At 43.7% G+C, this 17,643-nt stretch overlaps 1 protein-coding gene across 1 annotated transcript in view; it reads right to left on the reverse strand.

The window, feature by feature from the left end:
* LOC128733915 (neurexin-1) overlaps positions 1-17,643 on the reverse strand; it is a 156,125-nt gene that overhangs the window by 25,129 nt on the left and 113,353 nt on the right. Inside the window, exons 7-8 of the mRNA XM_053827790.1 lie at positions 6,347-6,507; positions 6,206-6,232 (exon numbers count right to left, since the gene is read on the reverse strand). Coding sequence (XP_053683765.1) covers positions 6,206-6,232; positions 6,347-6,507 — 188 coding nt within the window. The remainder of the gene's footprint in view (positions 1-6,205; positions 6,233-6,346; positions 6,508-17,643) is intronic.

A 17,643-nucleotide genomic window follows, 5' to 3' on the forward strand; every position in this document is an offset into this window, starting at 1 on the left:
ACGAGCAGCAGCGCCATTTGGTGATGGAACAATTTTACCACAAACACCATGTCGTTTTATTTGCAACGGAATGGAGATAAAACGAGAACGTTCAAATAAGTGTCGTGTTTACGGTTGATTATTAGAAACGATGAAAGTGTTTTTTCAGCGACTGGCACCTCCTGCTGCTTTTTTTAAATTGGAAGTAGGTACAAGAGTGGGTGGTTTCGGAGTTTCCATTATGTGGCCTTGTTAGGATTGTAATTTAGCGACTGGTCGTGTTGAGGTTGATAAATGAGGTATTTTGCCAATTGTCGCTTCCCACCGTGTGTCAGAAACTGGACTAAAGTTATGTGTTACAATTCTTGCACTAAAAACGAATAACAGTGCATGATGAATTATTTTGTATTCCAGTCAATTACACTCAAGTCTTTTTTTACACGGCTTGTTTTTTGCGATTACTCAAGAACGGTGCAACTTAGGGACCATTTACAAACTACGTAACGAATGTCGGGCCGCTCCCAAATGTATTAAGAAATAATTGAATGGCGCTAAGTGACACTCTTGATAATCGAAAAAACAAACCGTGTAAAAAAAGTACTTAGTGTATAATTATACTGCATATATACTGTCACTCGTGTGTCATTAACGGTGCAAGAATTATGCTTTGTTTTAAATTACAATAATACTACTATTAAAAATATAATTACAGGGAGTACTAAAGATATTCCATTTACTGAGTTTTGATATTTTAATTTTCTAACAAAACATCACTTCAATGACACCCCTAAAACTTGGAAAAAACACTAGCATCGCCTGATGTAGTCTTCGCGCTACGCAGAGCAAGTCGCTATAAATTTACTTGTATATTAGCTGACAATAGCACCAGTGCAGACGAGTGACATTCTCGCGCAGCGACTGTTGTTTGAGTCATGGCTTAAGTGAAAATTTGAAATGATCGTTTTTATTGGCGATGGAATGAGGCTTCAGTGTTACGTCTGTTAGTCTGTGGTATATTTATAACGGTGGATGTTGTTATGTTGGATGTAGGATTTTATGTTATCTGTTGTAAAATGTAAAAGATAAGAGGTTTTGTGCCCACATGAAAAGATATAATGGCATAGGATAATACTCCCGCGGGCTTTTACTCTGCGAATCAAAATAATTCGACAAGTGGCAAAATAGGAGGAAGCGATTGTCGCATAGAGAACTCGCTTAGGGACACAAAGTAGGTGGGGAAATCCCCCTTTATTTTAAGCCAGATTAAAAAACCACTAGAGTAAAACATATGCGGCGCTCCTTTGGTAACGGAAGAAGTCGACATGGCGGACTAGGATCACCGTGACGCATAGCAGATAGTCCTATGGAGCCCTCTTCTCAGGTCGACACAGTCCGGTCGTTTGCTGCCAGTGTTCATCTCAGTCGTCGCGGTCCTGCTGTCGAGGTCCTCCAATCTGCTCTCACAGGCAAATACCCACGTTATCGCGAACTTCCACTTCTTCATCGCTCGCCGCTTCCAGCGCTGATTCATTTGCTGTATCTTCCGGCTGCTCTACACCTACATCTGCATCTTTGCCTGTCTCCCGCACCTCGCCTCTGCGTCATATTTCAAGACAGTTAAGCTTATCGTCATCCGGTCCGGGGCGCCTATCACAACGCATTATGGAACCCCTGATCCGCCTCGCTCAGTCAAGCCCTCCGTAGTCTCCGAATCGCAATCGCAATTGTCTCGTTCCTGCCATACAACTCGTCCCGGCTCTGAATCTAGTGCTGGCGAAGGGGTTTTCCAAGCTGGCCCTCCATGGCAAGTAACCTAACAGTATCGGAAACCATCGCCCTGATGAATTTTCAATTCCTAGGATGGCACCCCTGGCAAGCAACTCCCCACCTGCCACCTCGAATGTCCTGATTTACTATCAAAACGTTGGCGGAATGAACAGTAGTCTAGCCGAGTACCAGTCAGCCCTCAGCGATGGCTGCCATGATGTCTACGCTTTCACTGAAACGTGGTTGAACGAAAATACGTTGACGAACCAGCTGTGCAATGACTCGTACTCCGAATATCGACAGGATCACCGGTCGTCTTTAAATAGTTACAAACGCACAGGAGGTGTTGTATTGTTAGCTGTTCGTTCAAGTTTCAATTCTCTTACGGTTAATCCTCCAGATTGAACAATTATGGGTCGAGATTACTACTGCTGACGGAACACTCTATCTTTGCGTGGTATATATTCCTCCTGATCGAGTAAACGACGAAGCTCTGATTGAAAAACATATTAATTCACTCAACTGGATTGTTTCGCAACTGGGGCCCGAGATAAAATTATCATTTTTTCTTACGGATCTTTCTTTCCGGTCGCTTTTCTGTCCTCTATTTTATAACCCCGCGAAAACTGCTCGATGTATATAGCACCGCTGGACTCAAACAGATGAGTGGAATCGTAAACGAAAATCATCGTACGCTTGATCTATGTTTCGCTGCTGATGAATTATGCGCGGACTGTTTGGTTATGGAAGTTCCGTCATCGCTCGTAAAGCTTTGTAGGCATCATTCTCCTTTGCTTACGCAATTAAAGATTAGCCCACAATTACGCTTTTGGGACACTTCTGAAAGCCTTTCTTACGATTTCACTAAGGCAAATTTCCACGTCATGAACGATTTTTTTTACATTTGTTGATTGGGACAAGGCCCTCCGCGATCATGACGCCAATCTCGCAGCGTCGACTAGCTCTAGCATTATCCTTTATGCTATCGACCAGTTTGTACCCGTAAAAACTAAGCGTGTATCATCTAAACCAGCCTGGACAAACCGTGATCTGAAGCATCTTAAAACAGTGAAACGGGCTGCCCTTAGACAACACAGCAGGCATCGCACTGAAGCCACGAAGACAAGATATTTAAAAGCAAATGCTAATTTTAAGCTACTTAATGGTCGCCTGTATAGCGCCTACCAGAACAATCTGCAACGTCGCCTCAAGGCAAACCATAGCGTATGTTGGTTTCATTTTACAGGAGTATATGGTTCTAGGCGTTTATTGAAGGACTCAAAACACATGTTTTTGCAGAAGATTGCAAATCTCTAGGACCTTTTCTCACAAAGTTATCACCTATTTAAGTTTGATTTTTCTTTTAACTTTGCGAGCCAAAAGCGATAACTTTGTAAAGAAAGGTCCTAGAGATTTGCAATCATCTGCAAAAACGTCTATTTTGAGTCCTTCAATAATCGCCTGGAACTATATATTCTTGTAAAATGCAACCAACATATGCTAAGAATGGAAAACTAATTTTTAAATAATTTCCAAAGAAAATGCTCTATAGCTCTACACTCGATTTAGATAGAAATGTCATTTCTTTAGCAAAGTTGTTTGCCTTTATATTTCCTATTACTTTGCCGAAGAAACCAGGTGTCTATCTACTAACACAAAAGAATGGACGTGTATCGAGCCTATAGCGAAAGCAGAACATATAAAACGTATGCTTGCCTTTCTCTAATTTGGGTGGTTAGGGACAAGCAGAACCTATACAAGTTTATAGTACTCGACTTAAGCTTCAAGATGAAGTTTTGATTTCATAAATCCACTTGCCCCATTTTACCCCAAAGGCTCGTAAAGCTATGGAAATTTGAAGCTTGAACATATGATAACTTAGAAAGTAAAAGTCCCAGAGATTAACGGTCTTCTGCAAAACCGTATGTTTTGAGTGCTTCGATAATTGCCTAGAACAATGTGTTCTTGTAAAATGCAACTAACAAAAGCTAAGAATGAAAAACTAATTTTTAAAGAATTTTAAAAGAATGTGGCCTATAGTTCAGCACTCGATAAAGATAAAAATTTTATTTCTTCAGCAAAGTTGCTTGTTTTTGCTTGCGAGAACAAATCACGAACCAATGTGTAGCATGTCTCGTGTATTCAACAAATGTTATAACGTATTTAAATTTAATGTATCTCGATAAACTGATAAGTGTAGTTTTAAGCGTGTATTATATTAATTTATGTTGCCTATGCGTGTGTACCTTTATGCATCTATAGTTATATAGCACAATCTGTCATTGGGGTGATTTTTTACCTGTTGACTAAAGCAATAAAATAAAATATGATTCGGGTTTTGACCGTCAACCCGTATGGTCGGCGGCATGATTAATCCTGGCTTTTCTTTATAGTTTTAAATCCGAAGGAGGTCAGGGTTTATTCTCTTTCATAGGTCTACTAACTCTTTTTCTAGTTTTTCTGGTCTACGCATCAACTCACCAGGCTGTTGCTGAAGGCCCGAATAAAAAATAGCCGAATTTCAACAACTATCACCGAAGGCCGAAATTGTACTGGGTCGAATCAAAAAAGGCAGAAACACGAATTGCCGAACCACTACTTGGCTGAGTTTTGCCGAAAACTATGTTCTCGAACAATATTTATAGAAATAATGTATAAAATCAAAATAATTAAAAGATATTTTCGTGCACTGCGTTATAAATTCTGTTTCACCCAATTATATTAAGAACTTCAAAGCGGCGAATCCGACGATGGTTTATTTTAGCGTCCTTTCAATAATGTTATTATACTTTTGCTAATTCTGTAAATTAATTCAAGGTCATTCCAAATTGATTCCATTGACTCGGTTTGCCTTCACTCAACCTTGTGCCTTACTCTAGTCAAGTGCAAATTCTATTGTGCTCACACAATTGTGTAAACACGAAGCAAATAAATAAGTTACTTGTTGAGTTCCTCGAAATTCAATTCTGGCCTCATCACCTTTTTACCAGGCAGCTTCGATCGAGCCGATGATGAGGCTTCGCCTGTAAATTTTCTGTGAAATTCGCGAACAAACCGCCTTGAATTTCAACCCCATTCACAAACAGGGCGCACTAACTAACTCGGCAAGTTCATCTACCGCTTGGAAGCGAATCCAACAAATGAGACTAATTTGCCTGGCAAAGTCCTCGTCTGCTGCAGCACTACATTACTCATTTGCTGAATGGCGAACAACGACGACGACGACGTCTGGCTTCCTAGGTCAGCACAAAAATGCCATCGCCCTTTTTTCTACCCTCCCTAGGACTAGGATGTGTGACTATCGAATCCCGACGGACGGAACATTGTTGCGAAAGGTTACCCCCATGTGAGCTCTCGACAGGCCTTTGACACCGGCTGTCCATTGTTGGCGGGATTTCTTTTGTTCATTTCGGCTGAAAGTCATGCGACAGAGCACGTTGAAGGAGTGCCGAGCGCGAAAAAGGGTAGCGCGCTGTTGGCTGACAGTAGGATAGGAAGGCTTGGAGCAGAAATGTTTTTGCACGGATCAATGAATAGCACACTTCGGCAACCAAGACGGGAATCGAGGCGAAAGTGAAGTGAAGCGTCGTTGTTATTTTCTAAAGTACCATCTTAGCACGATCGTTACCGAAGGATGCTCAGCCTCGGTGGTGATCAGCGAGCGGAAGGGTGACTGGGAGGCCGCAGCCGGGACAATAATGTGAACAAGTTGGCCCTGTTTAAAAGCTAGCCTCGTGCCGGGGTGCGAAACAGAAGAGCGCTCTCCGTAATAATGGTTCGCGCTGTTCGCACGTAGTTTTATGAAGGCATTAATTCCACTTGCACTTAACTGGCTGGCTGCCTGTTTCACAACATTAATGTCATCTGACAGTCGATGGGAGGAAAACTCGGCAGCGCCTAATGAAGAAGCGCACGCAACGCACCGAGTGGCTGGAATTACGGTTAAAGTGGCGTGAATGTTTAGTTCAATCATTCCTCGACTTTGATTAAACGGTTTGATGGGTCGGAGTCAGCCAACGCAACGGCCGGAACGCAATTGCCGATAATGGAGGTGAACTAGTACTAATTGGAACCCCGTTTACTCATTATTTGTTTCCCCGTCAAATGGTGTGTGTGAATGAGAAATGAGAAAATAATCAACTCCCACTGCGTGGGAAGTAGTTTAGGACGTAATAATGAATAATAACAATCGACAAAGACGACTTTTCCCTGCGATTTGCGAATGCCAGACTGTTGACTACAAGTGACTCTTATAAATACGTTCTACTATTGTTGAATAGATTGTTTTTCAAAAGCAACTCAGTGAACTTTCCGGAACGAGCGGTATGATGAGGAAAAGCTGAAGGAAAAACTTCTTTCTCGTCTACAATTGACGTAACAATCCGCTAGGATGCAATTAAACTAAGTTTTTTCCTCAGCTTCGTTCGAGCCTCCACCCACTGGGAGGGACTACACTTACCCTGCAGAAGCTGGTAATCGATGAAATCTGTTCGGTTTCATTCATAGAAGCAAAAAGGAAAGCATGAAAAAAGTACGGGAAAATCATTCATCAAATTTTCATCAACTCTCCTGTTTGTCTCGATGCGATGCGGTGGCTTACCTCCTGTATTCGCCGGTGGACCGTCACCTTGTGCCACTGGTGGTCATCGAAGCGAACCCGGGCTGGCTTGATGTGCATCTCCTGCTTGCCGTTCGATAGTCCCATTGTGAGCGACACGCCGCCGTCCCGCAGTGCCAGATTCAGATAGTCCGTTCCGTGACCTTTCGTCGTTGCAAATGATGACGTCCGAGAATGAAAGAAGAAAATGACGAAAAAACAAATCGTTAAAACAGTTTGATTAATAGAGCGTATCGTCGGGCTATTTTTGTGTGAAATAATTACGGGAAATTTAGGTCAAGCGATATTTTAAAATTAAATAGAAAAAGAAGTGAGGGTTGGCTGTACAAATACAAGAACAAAATACCCCGTTTTTCCGTTTTTCCTCTTCAGCAAGCAGCCGTTTTTGGTGGTGCCGCGCCTGGAGAGTCTTCAATTTTATGGTGCCCATAAAGACAGCACTTTTCTATCACGAGGCAAGATGCATCACTAAAAAAATTGTGCTTGCCAAGAATGGACGTGTCGGTCTTCTTTGTTTCGATTTTGTTGGCCCGCTGCGGAGCGTTTTATTGGGGGGAAAATTTTTACGAGCACCATTTTGAAGATGGATCGATACTGAATATTCAACAGACGAACATCGTAGAAATGATTTGTGATCATTGAACGGCCGACATGTACAACAGCCGCACGCATCTTCCCGCAGAATACTGGGGCTAAGTGGTGCTTGTTGTAAAATCATTCCGACTGTTGTTGACACGCAATTTTCTGCGGACCGCGCGGACTTTCACCCTCTACTTGGTCAACTGGTTTGACGCTGGGTTGGCGCTGTTTGCAAGTGCCACTGACAGCGCTTCGAGCATCATCGAGTTAATTGGCTTGTCCGCAGCCGGTTGTATCCTTTTGTGTCCGTTGCGAGATTTCGTCAGTCTAGGCGGTCGGTGCGGCGGGAGGCCCAAGCGGACGTCACGCCAACAACGACGCCTGGTGTTAACATTTATTTACTTCTGAAGCGGAAGCGACCAAAAGTGTGGGAATAATGTTCTTTCTGCGCTGCTATCAGTCTGCTGTGACGGCTGCCACTATTCTTTTTTTTGGTGGGGGGAGGTAGTGGATCAGATAGAGTTTATTCGACACGCTGCGGCCTGGTCGGTTGCTGTCAGTCAAAGCAGGTGTGTCAGCTAACGTCCATCAATCAATACACTGTCTGGAGTCGGTCCGTGCGAAAGCTTATTGCTTTACTAATCTCTAAAGAATATAATAAACGGGAACTGGAGAAGGAGGGTTGTCTGGTAGGGGGCTTGACCTGCTCATGCCTATACATGTGGGGACTAATTGCAGTAAGCCGCTTATGTGCGTGGTTCGGTATTTCCACCCAAGTAGTTGTTGTGTAAACATTTATCTCAATCCATTTGGTACGTTTCCTCAGGTCGTAAGCAGTCCGTTATCCTTTGTTCTCGGTCTACAGTAGCGGCATTTACGCTTGTACAGTCTGCTCGCTCAAGGATAAGACAAGTGAAAGTTGCTGGGCACAAAAAATAAACCGTAGGCTCAATGTCAGACAGGCAGAGCAACGAATTTTGTCATTCATCAGGTCGGATTAACGTTGTGCTCACTGGCCCGGAAGAGACGATCGCAAAAAAGGAGAAAACCAAGAAGAAGGATGCTTTCGTGAGTCGGTAATTTTGTTAGTTCAACCGTGTGATGTGGAAAGAAAAGTTTGAAAATGTCTTACAGTAGCAACCGCTACATTGACGAGGATCACGAATCTATCTTTATGGCTTTATACTGAAAGGGTACAACAGTCACATGTTCGAAAAAGAGTGTGTTATATTTACTGCTTTAAAGGTTTCAGGAAAAATGAGTCGTCATTGCTTCTATAAATTTCGAAAGCAGTTTTGTCGATTAAAATGAAATTTCTGTTTATGAAAATATATTCTCTGCATTCAGATTGGCAAGAAGATTGCGGTGAATACATTTTTTAAAAACAGAATTTTTGGTTTGCCTCATGTTTGCCACGATTTAGTAAGCTCAGTATACAAACGGCTAATGTATATTATATGTGATGTGAGTTGTGTTATATCACACAATACTGTGCAGAAAATATTTATAAATATATATTTTACGGTACAGATTTGGCACTACAAACTTGAAGATTACAGCTTTCACTACACAGTCGTTCGGCATCCTTGCGAAGTGGCCGGCCCCCCGTAGTCTCCCTACTACCAGGTTCATACACCTCAGCCACTCTGCGCTAACCGTTTGTACTCCAGAAAAAAAATCCGCAACACCTATCCGCAACACCTGTCCAGTTAGCTACCATGCCTAGGAGAAGCCGACCTAAGTATTGGAGGTCACCGGCTTACTAGTACCTGGTGGACAGCTGAAATTGCGGAACTCCGCGGAGCGTACTTTCGTGCGAGGAGAATTATGTAAACAGCTCGTTCGGACGAAGGCAGGACTGAATGTCGAGTAGCACTTGTTGCTGCATGCGCAGCACTTAAGAGTGGGATAAAACCTAGTAAACGAGCCTGCTTTGAAAGGTTATGTGCTAGTGCCAATGTGAACCCGTGGGGTGATGCTTATAGGGTCGTAATGGCAAATACCAAGGGCGTGATGGCGCCCGCGGAGCGATCGCCAGAGATGCTGTAGCGGATCATCGAGGGCCTCTTCCCGGGCCACGGGCCAAGGCCCTGGCCTCAGGCCGCTGGGTCGTCCCACGGCTGACGTTCTAGTGTCTCAGACGATAACGTAAGATGGTCAGCCTCCCAGCCGAATATCCAAAGTAACGTGGGCGACGGCGGCTTGGAACTGTTGGGACAGTTGCGAATGAGGTACTCATTGAGATCGCTAAATCCCTAAAGATGAGTAAGGCACCGGAACCAGACGGAATCCCGAATTTGGCCATTAAAGCGACTATTTCAGAGGCTGGAACAGTAATTAGTAGATGCCTGGAAGATGGCCACTTCCCGCACAGGTGGAAGCAACAGAACCTGGTCCTATTGTCGAAGCCGGGAAAACCTCCGGATGTCCCCTCGTCATATAGGCCGATCTGTCTACTCGATTCTGCTGGCAAGGTGCTGGAGAGGGTTATCCTTAACAGACTCGTACAGTACACGGAGGGTGCAAACGGTCTGTCAAGGAACCAATTCAGCTTACGAAAAGGCAAATCTACGGTGAATGCCATTTTGTCTGTCACTAAGACAGCCGAGGTGGCAATCCAGCGCAAGAGGACAGGTATCCGCTGTTGCGCAGTTGTCACACTCGACGTGAGAAATGCGTTTAATAGCGCTAGCTGGGACTCCAAAGCTAACACGCTTCGGAACGTCCAAGTGCCGGTGGCACTGTACAGGATTCTGGAAAATTATTTCCAGAATCGTGTGCTATGCTACAACACGGAGGAGGGTCAGAATCAGAAATGCGTTACAATCACCGCAGGGGTTCCGCAAGGTTACATTCTGGGCCCGGTGTTGTGGAACGTCATGTATGACGAGGTGTTGACGCTAAAGTTCCCGGTAGGGGTTGTGATTGTCGGCATTGCGGACGACATCACCTTGGAAGTCTACGGTGAATCTATCAGAGAGGTTGAGTTAACGGCTTCTCGCATAGTTTTGGCGGTGTGTTATTTGCTGTTGCTGAGCGGCATGGTTGTTCCCGCATTAACACATGTACCGGCAATAGGCTGGAGCAAGTGTGTGTCTTTGCTACGATACGGGGTCATTGTTTCCTGATGTGCAGTATATACATTTCTCCCGACAAAAGCCGATCAGTTGATTTAATAGAAGAGCAAATAGCACCGTCCGTGAACTCTGCAACAAGGCATCTCAAGGTGACACTGTCGTTGTGTGCGGCGATTACAATCAACCCCGCCTTGCATGGCGCACATACGAGAGCGGTACTCTTCCTAATAACCTAACAACGGCCGCTCTCTAGATTTAGTTTTCGTGTCTGAGGCCAGCCGTACTGTGGTTATTACTTCCGAGGATCCCCTACTACCTGTAGATCTTCATCATCCTCCACTAGATATTCGCATTAATGTTTGTGGCGAATTTTCAGGGTCGCTGCCAATGACTGATGAACGCAGGAGAAAACTTAACTTCCGGAAAATCGACTTCGACAGGCTTTCTGCGTACCTATCAGTTGTAGATGTTCATGTTATGGCCTCCCTGTTCGGCGATGTTATCCATCACTGGCTAAACTCAAACGTTCCAGTGAAAAGAAAACGTAAAGCGAAAAGGGACCGTTGGCCAATCGTTGGCTGCGTCGTTTGAGGATCAGGAGGCCATAACAAGTAGAGATAGTCGGGTAGCGGAAAATTTGCCCGAAACCCGCACCCGTACCCGTACCCGCCGGGTTCGGGTCGGGTTCGGGTATTGATAAAAAAAATAATTTGCGGATTCGGGTCGGGTACGGGTTCTTAATTTTTGTTTTTGAAACCGGGTATCTCCGATGACCACATTTAACACTAAAGATGATCGGGTATCCGGGCCCGTCCCGTACCCGTCGGGTTGCGGTCGGGTTCGGGTATCAAAAATAATAAACTTGCGGGTTCGGGTCGGGTACGGGTATTTAATTTTTTTCTTGATCGGGTACCGGTCGGGTTCGGGTATTCAAATTTTCATACCCGACCATCTCTAATAACAAGATTATATCTGTTTTATAACACATTTTGATATTTTTAACATATTATGTTACAAATCGAAAATAAATTAATTAGGAAGCAAATTCAAGTTTGTAACAGATTCAGATACAAGTAGCACATTGATTTATGAATGAGCTATATAGATTTCACCACTAAGAATGACACATTTTACTTTAATAACAAAATATGTTACTTGCAAATTACTTTTATAACAAAATATGTTACTGCAAAACTTATTTTAATTACCATCATCATTTTAAAAGTATATTAAATACGTCACTTCACAGTTACTAATACTTGCTAATATATCTTTATTAGCTGTGTTATTTTTGGAATATCTTGGAATGTTGACAATTAACCTTTAACACAATGTGTTACAATTAAGATAAAATCATTACATAGTTTGTTATTAATCAGGTATTAATTAGAGGCAGTTTAGTTATAATTTTTGATATTTTAACCACTTATTGAGGCTAATTTATACCAACGGTTGATCAAATTCATATGATCAAATATATTAAATTATTAACAATTGTTAGAAAATTTGATAACAAAATAACAAGATTTGTTATAATTTTGTTAGGTCCTCCTGATCGGGTCGCTGCCTCAAAAAAGTTGAAAAGCTCGTGCGTTCCTGGACCGGATGGAATCCCGGCTGTTGTTTTTTGTCGCTGAGCTAGTTCTTTTGCTGAGCCGTTAGCCGCCATTTTCAACCGATCATTCGAGGGGGAGCATTTCCTGTGAGCTGGAAGCTATCATACATGTTTCTCGTGTATAAAAGTGGTGATCGTCGTGACGTCAGAAATTACCGTGGGATTATTAGTCTTTCCGCCGCTTCGAAACTGTTCGAGATTATCGTCAGCAACCGTATTCTATAAGCCACGAAGTCTTATATCACCTCTGACCAACATGGTTTCATTCCCGGCATATTCGTAACTACAAACTTGTTAGATTTTGTTATCACTTGTTTGACGGATATGGAAGGCAGAGCGCAAGTAGATGTCATCTATATGGATCTGAAAGCGGCTTTCGACAAAATTGACCATAAAGTGTTACTGCGTAAATTGTTGCGAATGGGAGCCTCGAGCAGATTGGTGTCGCGGCTTTCATCCTATCTGACTGAAAGAACTGCTCATGTCAAACACGGTCTAAGCATCTCTTCACCGTTTGTTAATAAATCTGCAAGTTCCGCAAGGGAGCAATTTAGGACCACTTTTGTTAGTCGTTTTCTTCAACGATGTTGCATTCTCGCTTGGTTACAGATGCAAACTTATTTACGCCGATGATTTGAAAATCTACGTAATAGTGCGTTCTATCGAGAACTGCCTCCATCTGCAAATGTTGCTAAACGTGTTCGTCAATTGGTGAACAAACTTGTTATCAGTATCGCAAAATGCAACGTCATGATCTTTCATCGTTCTACAGATCCGATTATGTTTGATTACCATATCGACGGTACTATTCTGAATCGAGTGGACCATGTCATAAAACAAAGGCATTAAAATAGCTCTGCGGTATATGGCAGCAAGCGAAGGCTTCTAGCCAACGTGGTCCAATTCATACTTAGGTATGGCAGACCGGTATGGTCATCAGTGTTAGGAATCAAAGGCTACCTAGGTAAGCTGGAAAGTACCTATCGTCTCATGTGCTTGAGAGTGGCGAGTGCATATCGCACAGTTTCACATGACGCAATCTGCGTCTTAGCGGGTAATCATGCCTATTGGCATCATCATCAGCGAGGACCGAGGACGTAGAGTGCTTCAACCAACGTGGAGCTAGAGGCATACGGAGTACCACAAGATCGGCCTCGATGATCACATGGTAGCGGGCATGGTCTGATTCCACAAAGATCCGGTGGACACATCGACTTATCCCGGAAATATCCGGGTGGGTCGACAGGCGCCACGGCGAAGTCAACTTCCACCTGACACAGACTCCGTCAGGGCATGATTATTTTAGACAGTATCTGCACAAGTTCGGTTCATGCGTCCCCCGCATGTCCCGAATGCATGGAAGTAGAGGAAACTGCAGAACATGTTTTCTTCATATGCCCTCGTTTCGCGGGCGCACGAATCAACAATCAATTCCAGCTTGAATGTGTCGTTGAATCTCTTTACTTGTATTACTGTCGGCGGTGTCCAGAGATCCCAAATATACGAATTCATCAACCACAACTGTCCGTGGGAGGCAAACGTTGTTTTCTATGGAGCCTCTTCCTACCACATATTTGGTTTTCGATGCCTTGTTTTTTGTAATCCAATGCTCGTAGACTCCGTTTTTAGTCTGGTGTAGATTGCCTCCACCGTCCCAAGGTTTCTAGTAATGATGTGTTATAAAATTGATATAACCTCGTTATGGCCGTCTCACATCCGTGTCACATGCAATTCTGTGACTAAGCTCTAATAACTGATTACCATATGGCCATACGGAGCAAAAAATGGTTTGATTATGGAACTTACTAACTATTCGTTTTCGGATACACTCAGTCGCTCCTGTCACCCCTTAAGATCACTGATAAATAATGCGCCTCAATCAGGTAGGGTGGACACATTGGGCTTTGTTCGGCTTGCAGTACCTGCTCACGTGCCAATACAAATTGAATAACATATTTCGTTCAGTGGAAACGAATTTTTGAACAGTCATTTGACTACTTTGTTTCGAAGTTACGGAGCCTTTTACCATGCTTCCATAGAAACTCCATTCTTTGTTTTACAACAAAAATGTCAATCCAGACGGGTGGACGGATGAAACCGACCGGATGGACCGAAATTGCACTGGCTAGCTTTGCACAGGATTGAAAGCACAAAAGGAAAACGTGACTTTTGGAACAACCGCCACCACAACTAGTAACCAGGTTGTCACGAAGGCAGAACTCTTAAATACTGCACCCAATTGACCCATTTCGGGAAAGCAATGAAAGTCCACACTCGGGCAGCCCACTCAACCCCTAGGCACGGGACGAATAAGTGGTACCCTTCGAAACGCCACAGCCACAACCAATCGATCAAAAAGCTTTTAACCAGTACGGACCGACGGCCGACAGAGCAGTGGCGCATGCAATCTGTTTTGTTTGTTCCCGCCCTGCAAAAGCACTGCCAGTCACCCAGTCACAGTAGTGTGGATGGAAAGCAAAGGAAAGCTAATAACCTCATAATGTTTCAAATAAATCTGTCACGATTTACACTTTTCCAAATATTGGCCGGGAACTATCTGTCGAGATTCAGCAACAGCAAACATGTGAACCGGCCCCCGGTCGCCTCACTTCCAAAATGAGAGTTATTTATCAAATTTTTCAACTTTAGATTGTTCTCAATGCACTTACTCGTTAAATCCAACTGTCTATGGTCCTCTTATAAAATGTTACCCCACATAAAGCTAGATAATAACTCCAAAACCGAAGGTAAAAGCGCCAAAGTAACTGAAAATACCTCTTTTGATATGCGTATGACGTTATTGATTGCACAACCTCAATTAATCGATAACTACGCAGTGCATCGAACCGACCAAACCATTCTCCATAATGACCCATTCGATAAAGCCAACCCTTAACAATACGGTTTGATTGATCGATTTCGACGTGCATCCATCCGACTACCCCCGTTGGATGTGGGCCGGAGCAGGTAATTCTAAGCTCATTTTACCTTTTACTCGTTGCGGTCAGTGCAGTGCAGTGAGTGGGGCGAAGAACCAGAAAATGGCTGTAACAGCCTGCACGACAACAGCGATGACATCGGCAAACGGTAAAATGTTCCAATCGCACCGGTACATTCCTCCCCACCACCACCACCACCCCATTACATGCATTAAATTTTCATTAAAGTTCCAGCTGTCCCTAAATGCAGCGGGAAGCAATTTCTCGGAACATGACTTCTGGGAAGTGTCTTCGATTTTACCCCTTCTTGATATACACGTGCATCGTTACGTTGGCGGTTACTGGAAATTGAGCCATAGTAGTGTGTGCGGTACGAGGTCCCGATACGGTTGAATGTTCCGTTGCTGCTTCTTTGGTGTTTCTTTAGCGAAGAACTAACGTTCAAGGTGGTAAATCGATTTTTTATCGCATGTTTAAGCTCAACCATAGTCATTTAGCGGAGGATCGACGAAGGACTTGAGTGCCTGGGTGACATAAAGATTTCTAAACTTAACGGGAAGTCATTCGACATAAAAGCGGTTGGAAATGAACAATTTAATGGCGTTTTTTTTCTTCTGCTGCTGGTGCATTTCAGAACGTAATCAAATTGCAGTGCAGTACGGTACGTGCACTAACCAGTTTTGAGGTCGCTGCAGAATGGCGGAAAAAGGTTCACTGCACGCTACACCACCTCCAATAATGTATTTATACGCATGAATGAGACGAGAGTAGGTAGTAGTTTTTTGCTGTAAGTTACCTACCATTCGAACAGTGAAAGTTCATGACATGGCAGTTAATTTTCCAGCTGACAGGACGAGTGACGTTTTGCTGTGTTCATTCGCTACGTTACAAATTTCATAATTTTGATTTTCCCACAAAGCCTGGAATGGCCGATCAAAATTAATAATGGAAACGGTGGGTTGATTAGATAGCGTTCTATAGGCTTCTATTGTTAAAGTGTGAGCAATTAAGTGCCGGTAATAATCAGATACCATTGATGCAGAAGAGGAATACTCGTTGTCGTAAATGGCTACCTTGAGTGACATTACGTAGATATCTCGTACTCTCGTATTTTTGTTTTGATAATCGAAGAAAAAGTTCCAATTTCATCGACTATCGAGGTTAACAAGGTTCAACAAGAGTTTGGTCGCGCATTATTGCAAATCGGCGTACCTTTTCGATGTGTACCTCTAGCACTATATCCGGCTGTCATTCATCCGTTTCAAATCCAATCAGTTCCACTTTTCCGCTGCGGCTATGCCAAACAATCCTCATTTATTCGCTGTCACCGCCAGAGCTATTATTATAAGCTTTAGGTCAATCGGATCAATTTTGATTCGCTTCGGTCGAGCAAATATTTTTGTACCGCCGGCTGGCCGCCGCATACCTCATCGCCGTCGCCTCCGGGATAGAACGGGTTCCCCACGATATGAATAGATAATTAGACTGCTAAATTGCTTATTTGCTTTTTGTTACGTACCTATAAGCAGGTACAATAGCAGCAGATTTTATGTTGTGCCATCCTAGAATGGAGAATTAAAGCCAGACGCCTAAGCAGTGGCATGAGGCAACTTTTGCTAAACCAATAAATGGCGTTAAAAGCTTGTTGCGGTTAGCGGTCGAAGCGGTGCTGCCGATTGATTGTGCATTAAAACGGTTAAATCGTTTGGAGTGCAAGATTTGATTCGATTTGCTATTCATCTTCGGAACGTCGCCGGCATGCCTTCGAGTCATCGGTATCGTCGGTACCACCACCGAATGTGCCACAAACGATGCGGTCGATGCGTTAGCCATCAGCCAGTCGAGCTGAAGATTGCGTTTCGGATGAACCAGAAATGTTGTGGAAGCAGTTTAATCCAGTTTCGCGCGTGCCGTTTGCCGGAAAAGTGAAAGAACTGGCTGAACCGCACTGTAATCCCGGGCCGGGTAGGGTGAACGCGGCGGCGGCTGCTGATTGGATTATCTTCGCCTGGCAATTTTCGCATTTCCGACGGGAAGAGAAACGATCGCTTTTTTGCTGTTCACTAACTAGTCGTGGTCGCAGTGGAAAATGTGTGCAAGATGTGTGCCAGTCAAGCTCTGTGGATCCGGTTACAGTGCTATGTTCCTGTCAGAGGAGCAATTATCTTAATTAGATTACTGACACTGGTAGAGTGTTCTTGCCAGGTTCACCAGTAGGATCCGGGTAGCAGTCTGTCAGCTCTCAGGACCCAGGTTGAATCCACCCGTAAGCTGTTCCTTGCCCTGTCATTTTGCCTTTTTGCTAGATTTGTGGGGCATCGGGGACTAAAGCGGTCGGACACCCCGGACAGCGTAAGAACATGAAACAGACGATCCTGACGAGGTGATGAAATGTTGCTGGAATTACTAGACTGATTCAACGACGTAATCATCAATTCCGATTGTTTAAGCGATGTAAGCGATTGTTTACCTTTCATCATTTGAATGTGCCTTTTGCTATGAAATGCATTTAGGTATGTACGTATGTTTCGACTCATCAATATCTGTTTTTATAATTTCCTTTACTGTGAAATCTCTGAACCATTCTTTGGCCCGCGAGGGGTCGGTAACGATACAAGTAATATTTTTATTGCTCTCCAAGTCACCATCATCATCATCGTGCTCGTCGTCGTCGTCGTCGTCATTTCACAGGGTACCCTTTGTTAATGTGTACACCGTCAGCCGGGTGCCCCATCAGCAGTTTGGGTCCGTTTTGCGTTAAGTGTTAAATCCGGGGGTTTGTTCTTCGCCTGCAAATGGTCCCGGTCTGACCTGGTCCCGCTATACGGTATTGTAAAGTGCTGACCGATGCGGTCGTAAACCAGTTCCAGACGAGTGCAATGGGAGCTTTTGATGATCTGCGGATGTTCATTTTTGGCGAGAAGGCGAACCATTAGAGGTTTATTGAATGGCTTGGAGTGTTCGAAAGAGAAAAAGTTACAATTTCTCATTTACTGTAAGTGTTAATCTCCATCAAGTAAATAGCGACGATTATTCACAACACTAACAGTAGATCAACTGTGATTTAAG

Source organism: Sabethes cyaneus, chromosome 1 (assembly GCF_943734655.1).
Source record: "Sabethes cyaneus chromosome 1, idSabCyanKW18_F2, whole genome shotgun sequence".
Taxonomy (NCBI): domain Eukaryota; kingdom Metazoa; phylum Arthropoda; class Insecta; order Diptera; family Culicidae; genus Sabethes; species Sabethes cyaneus.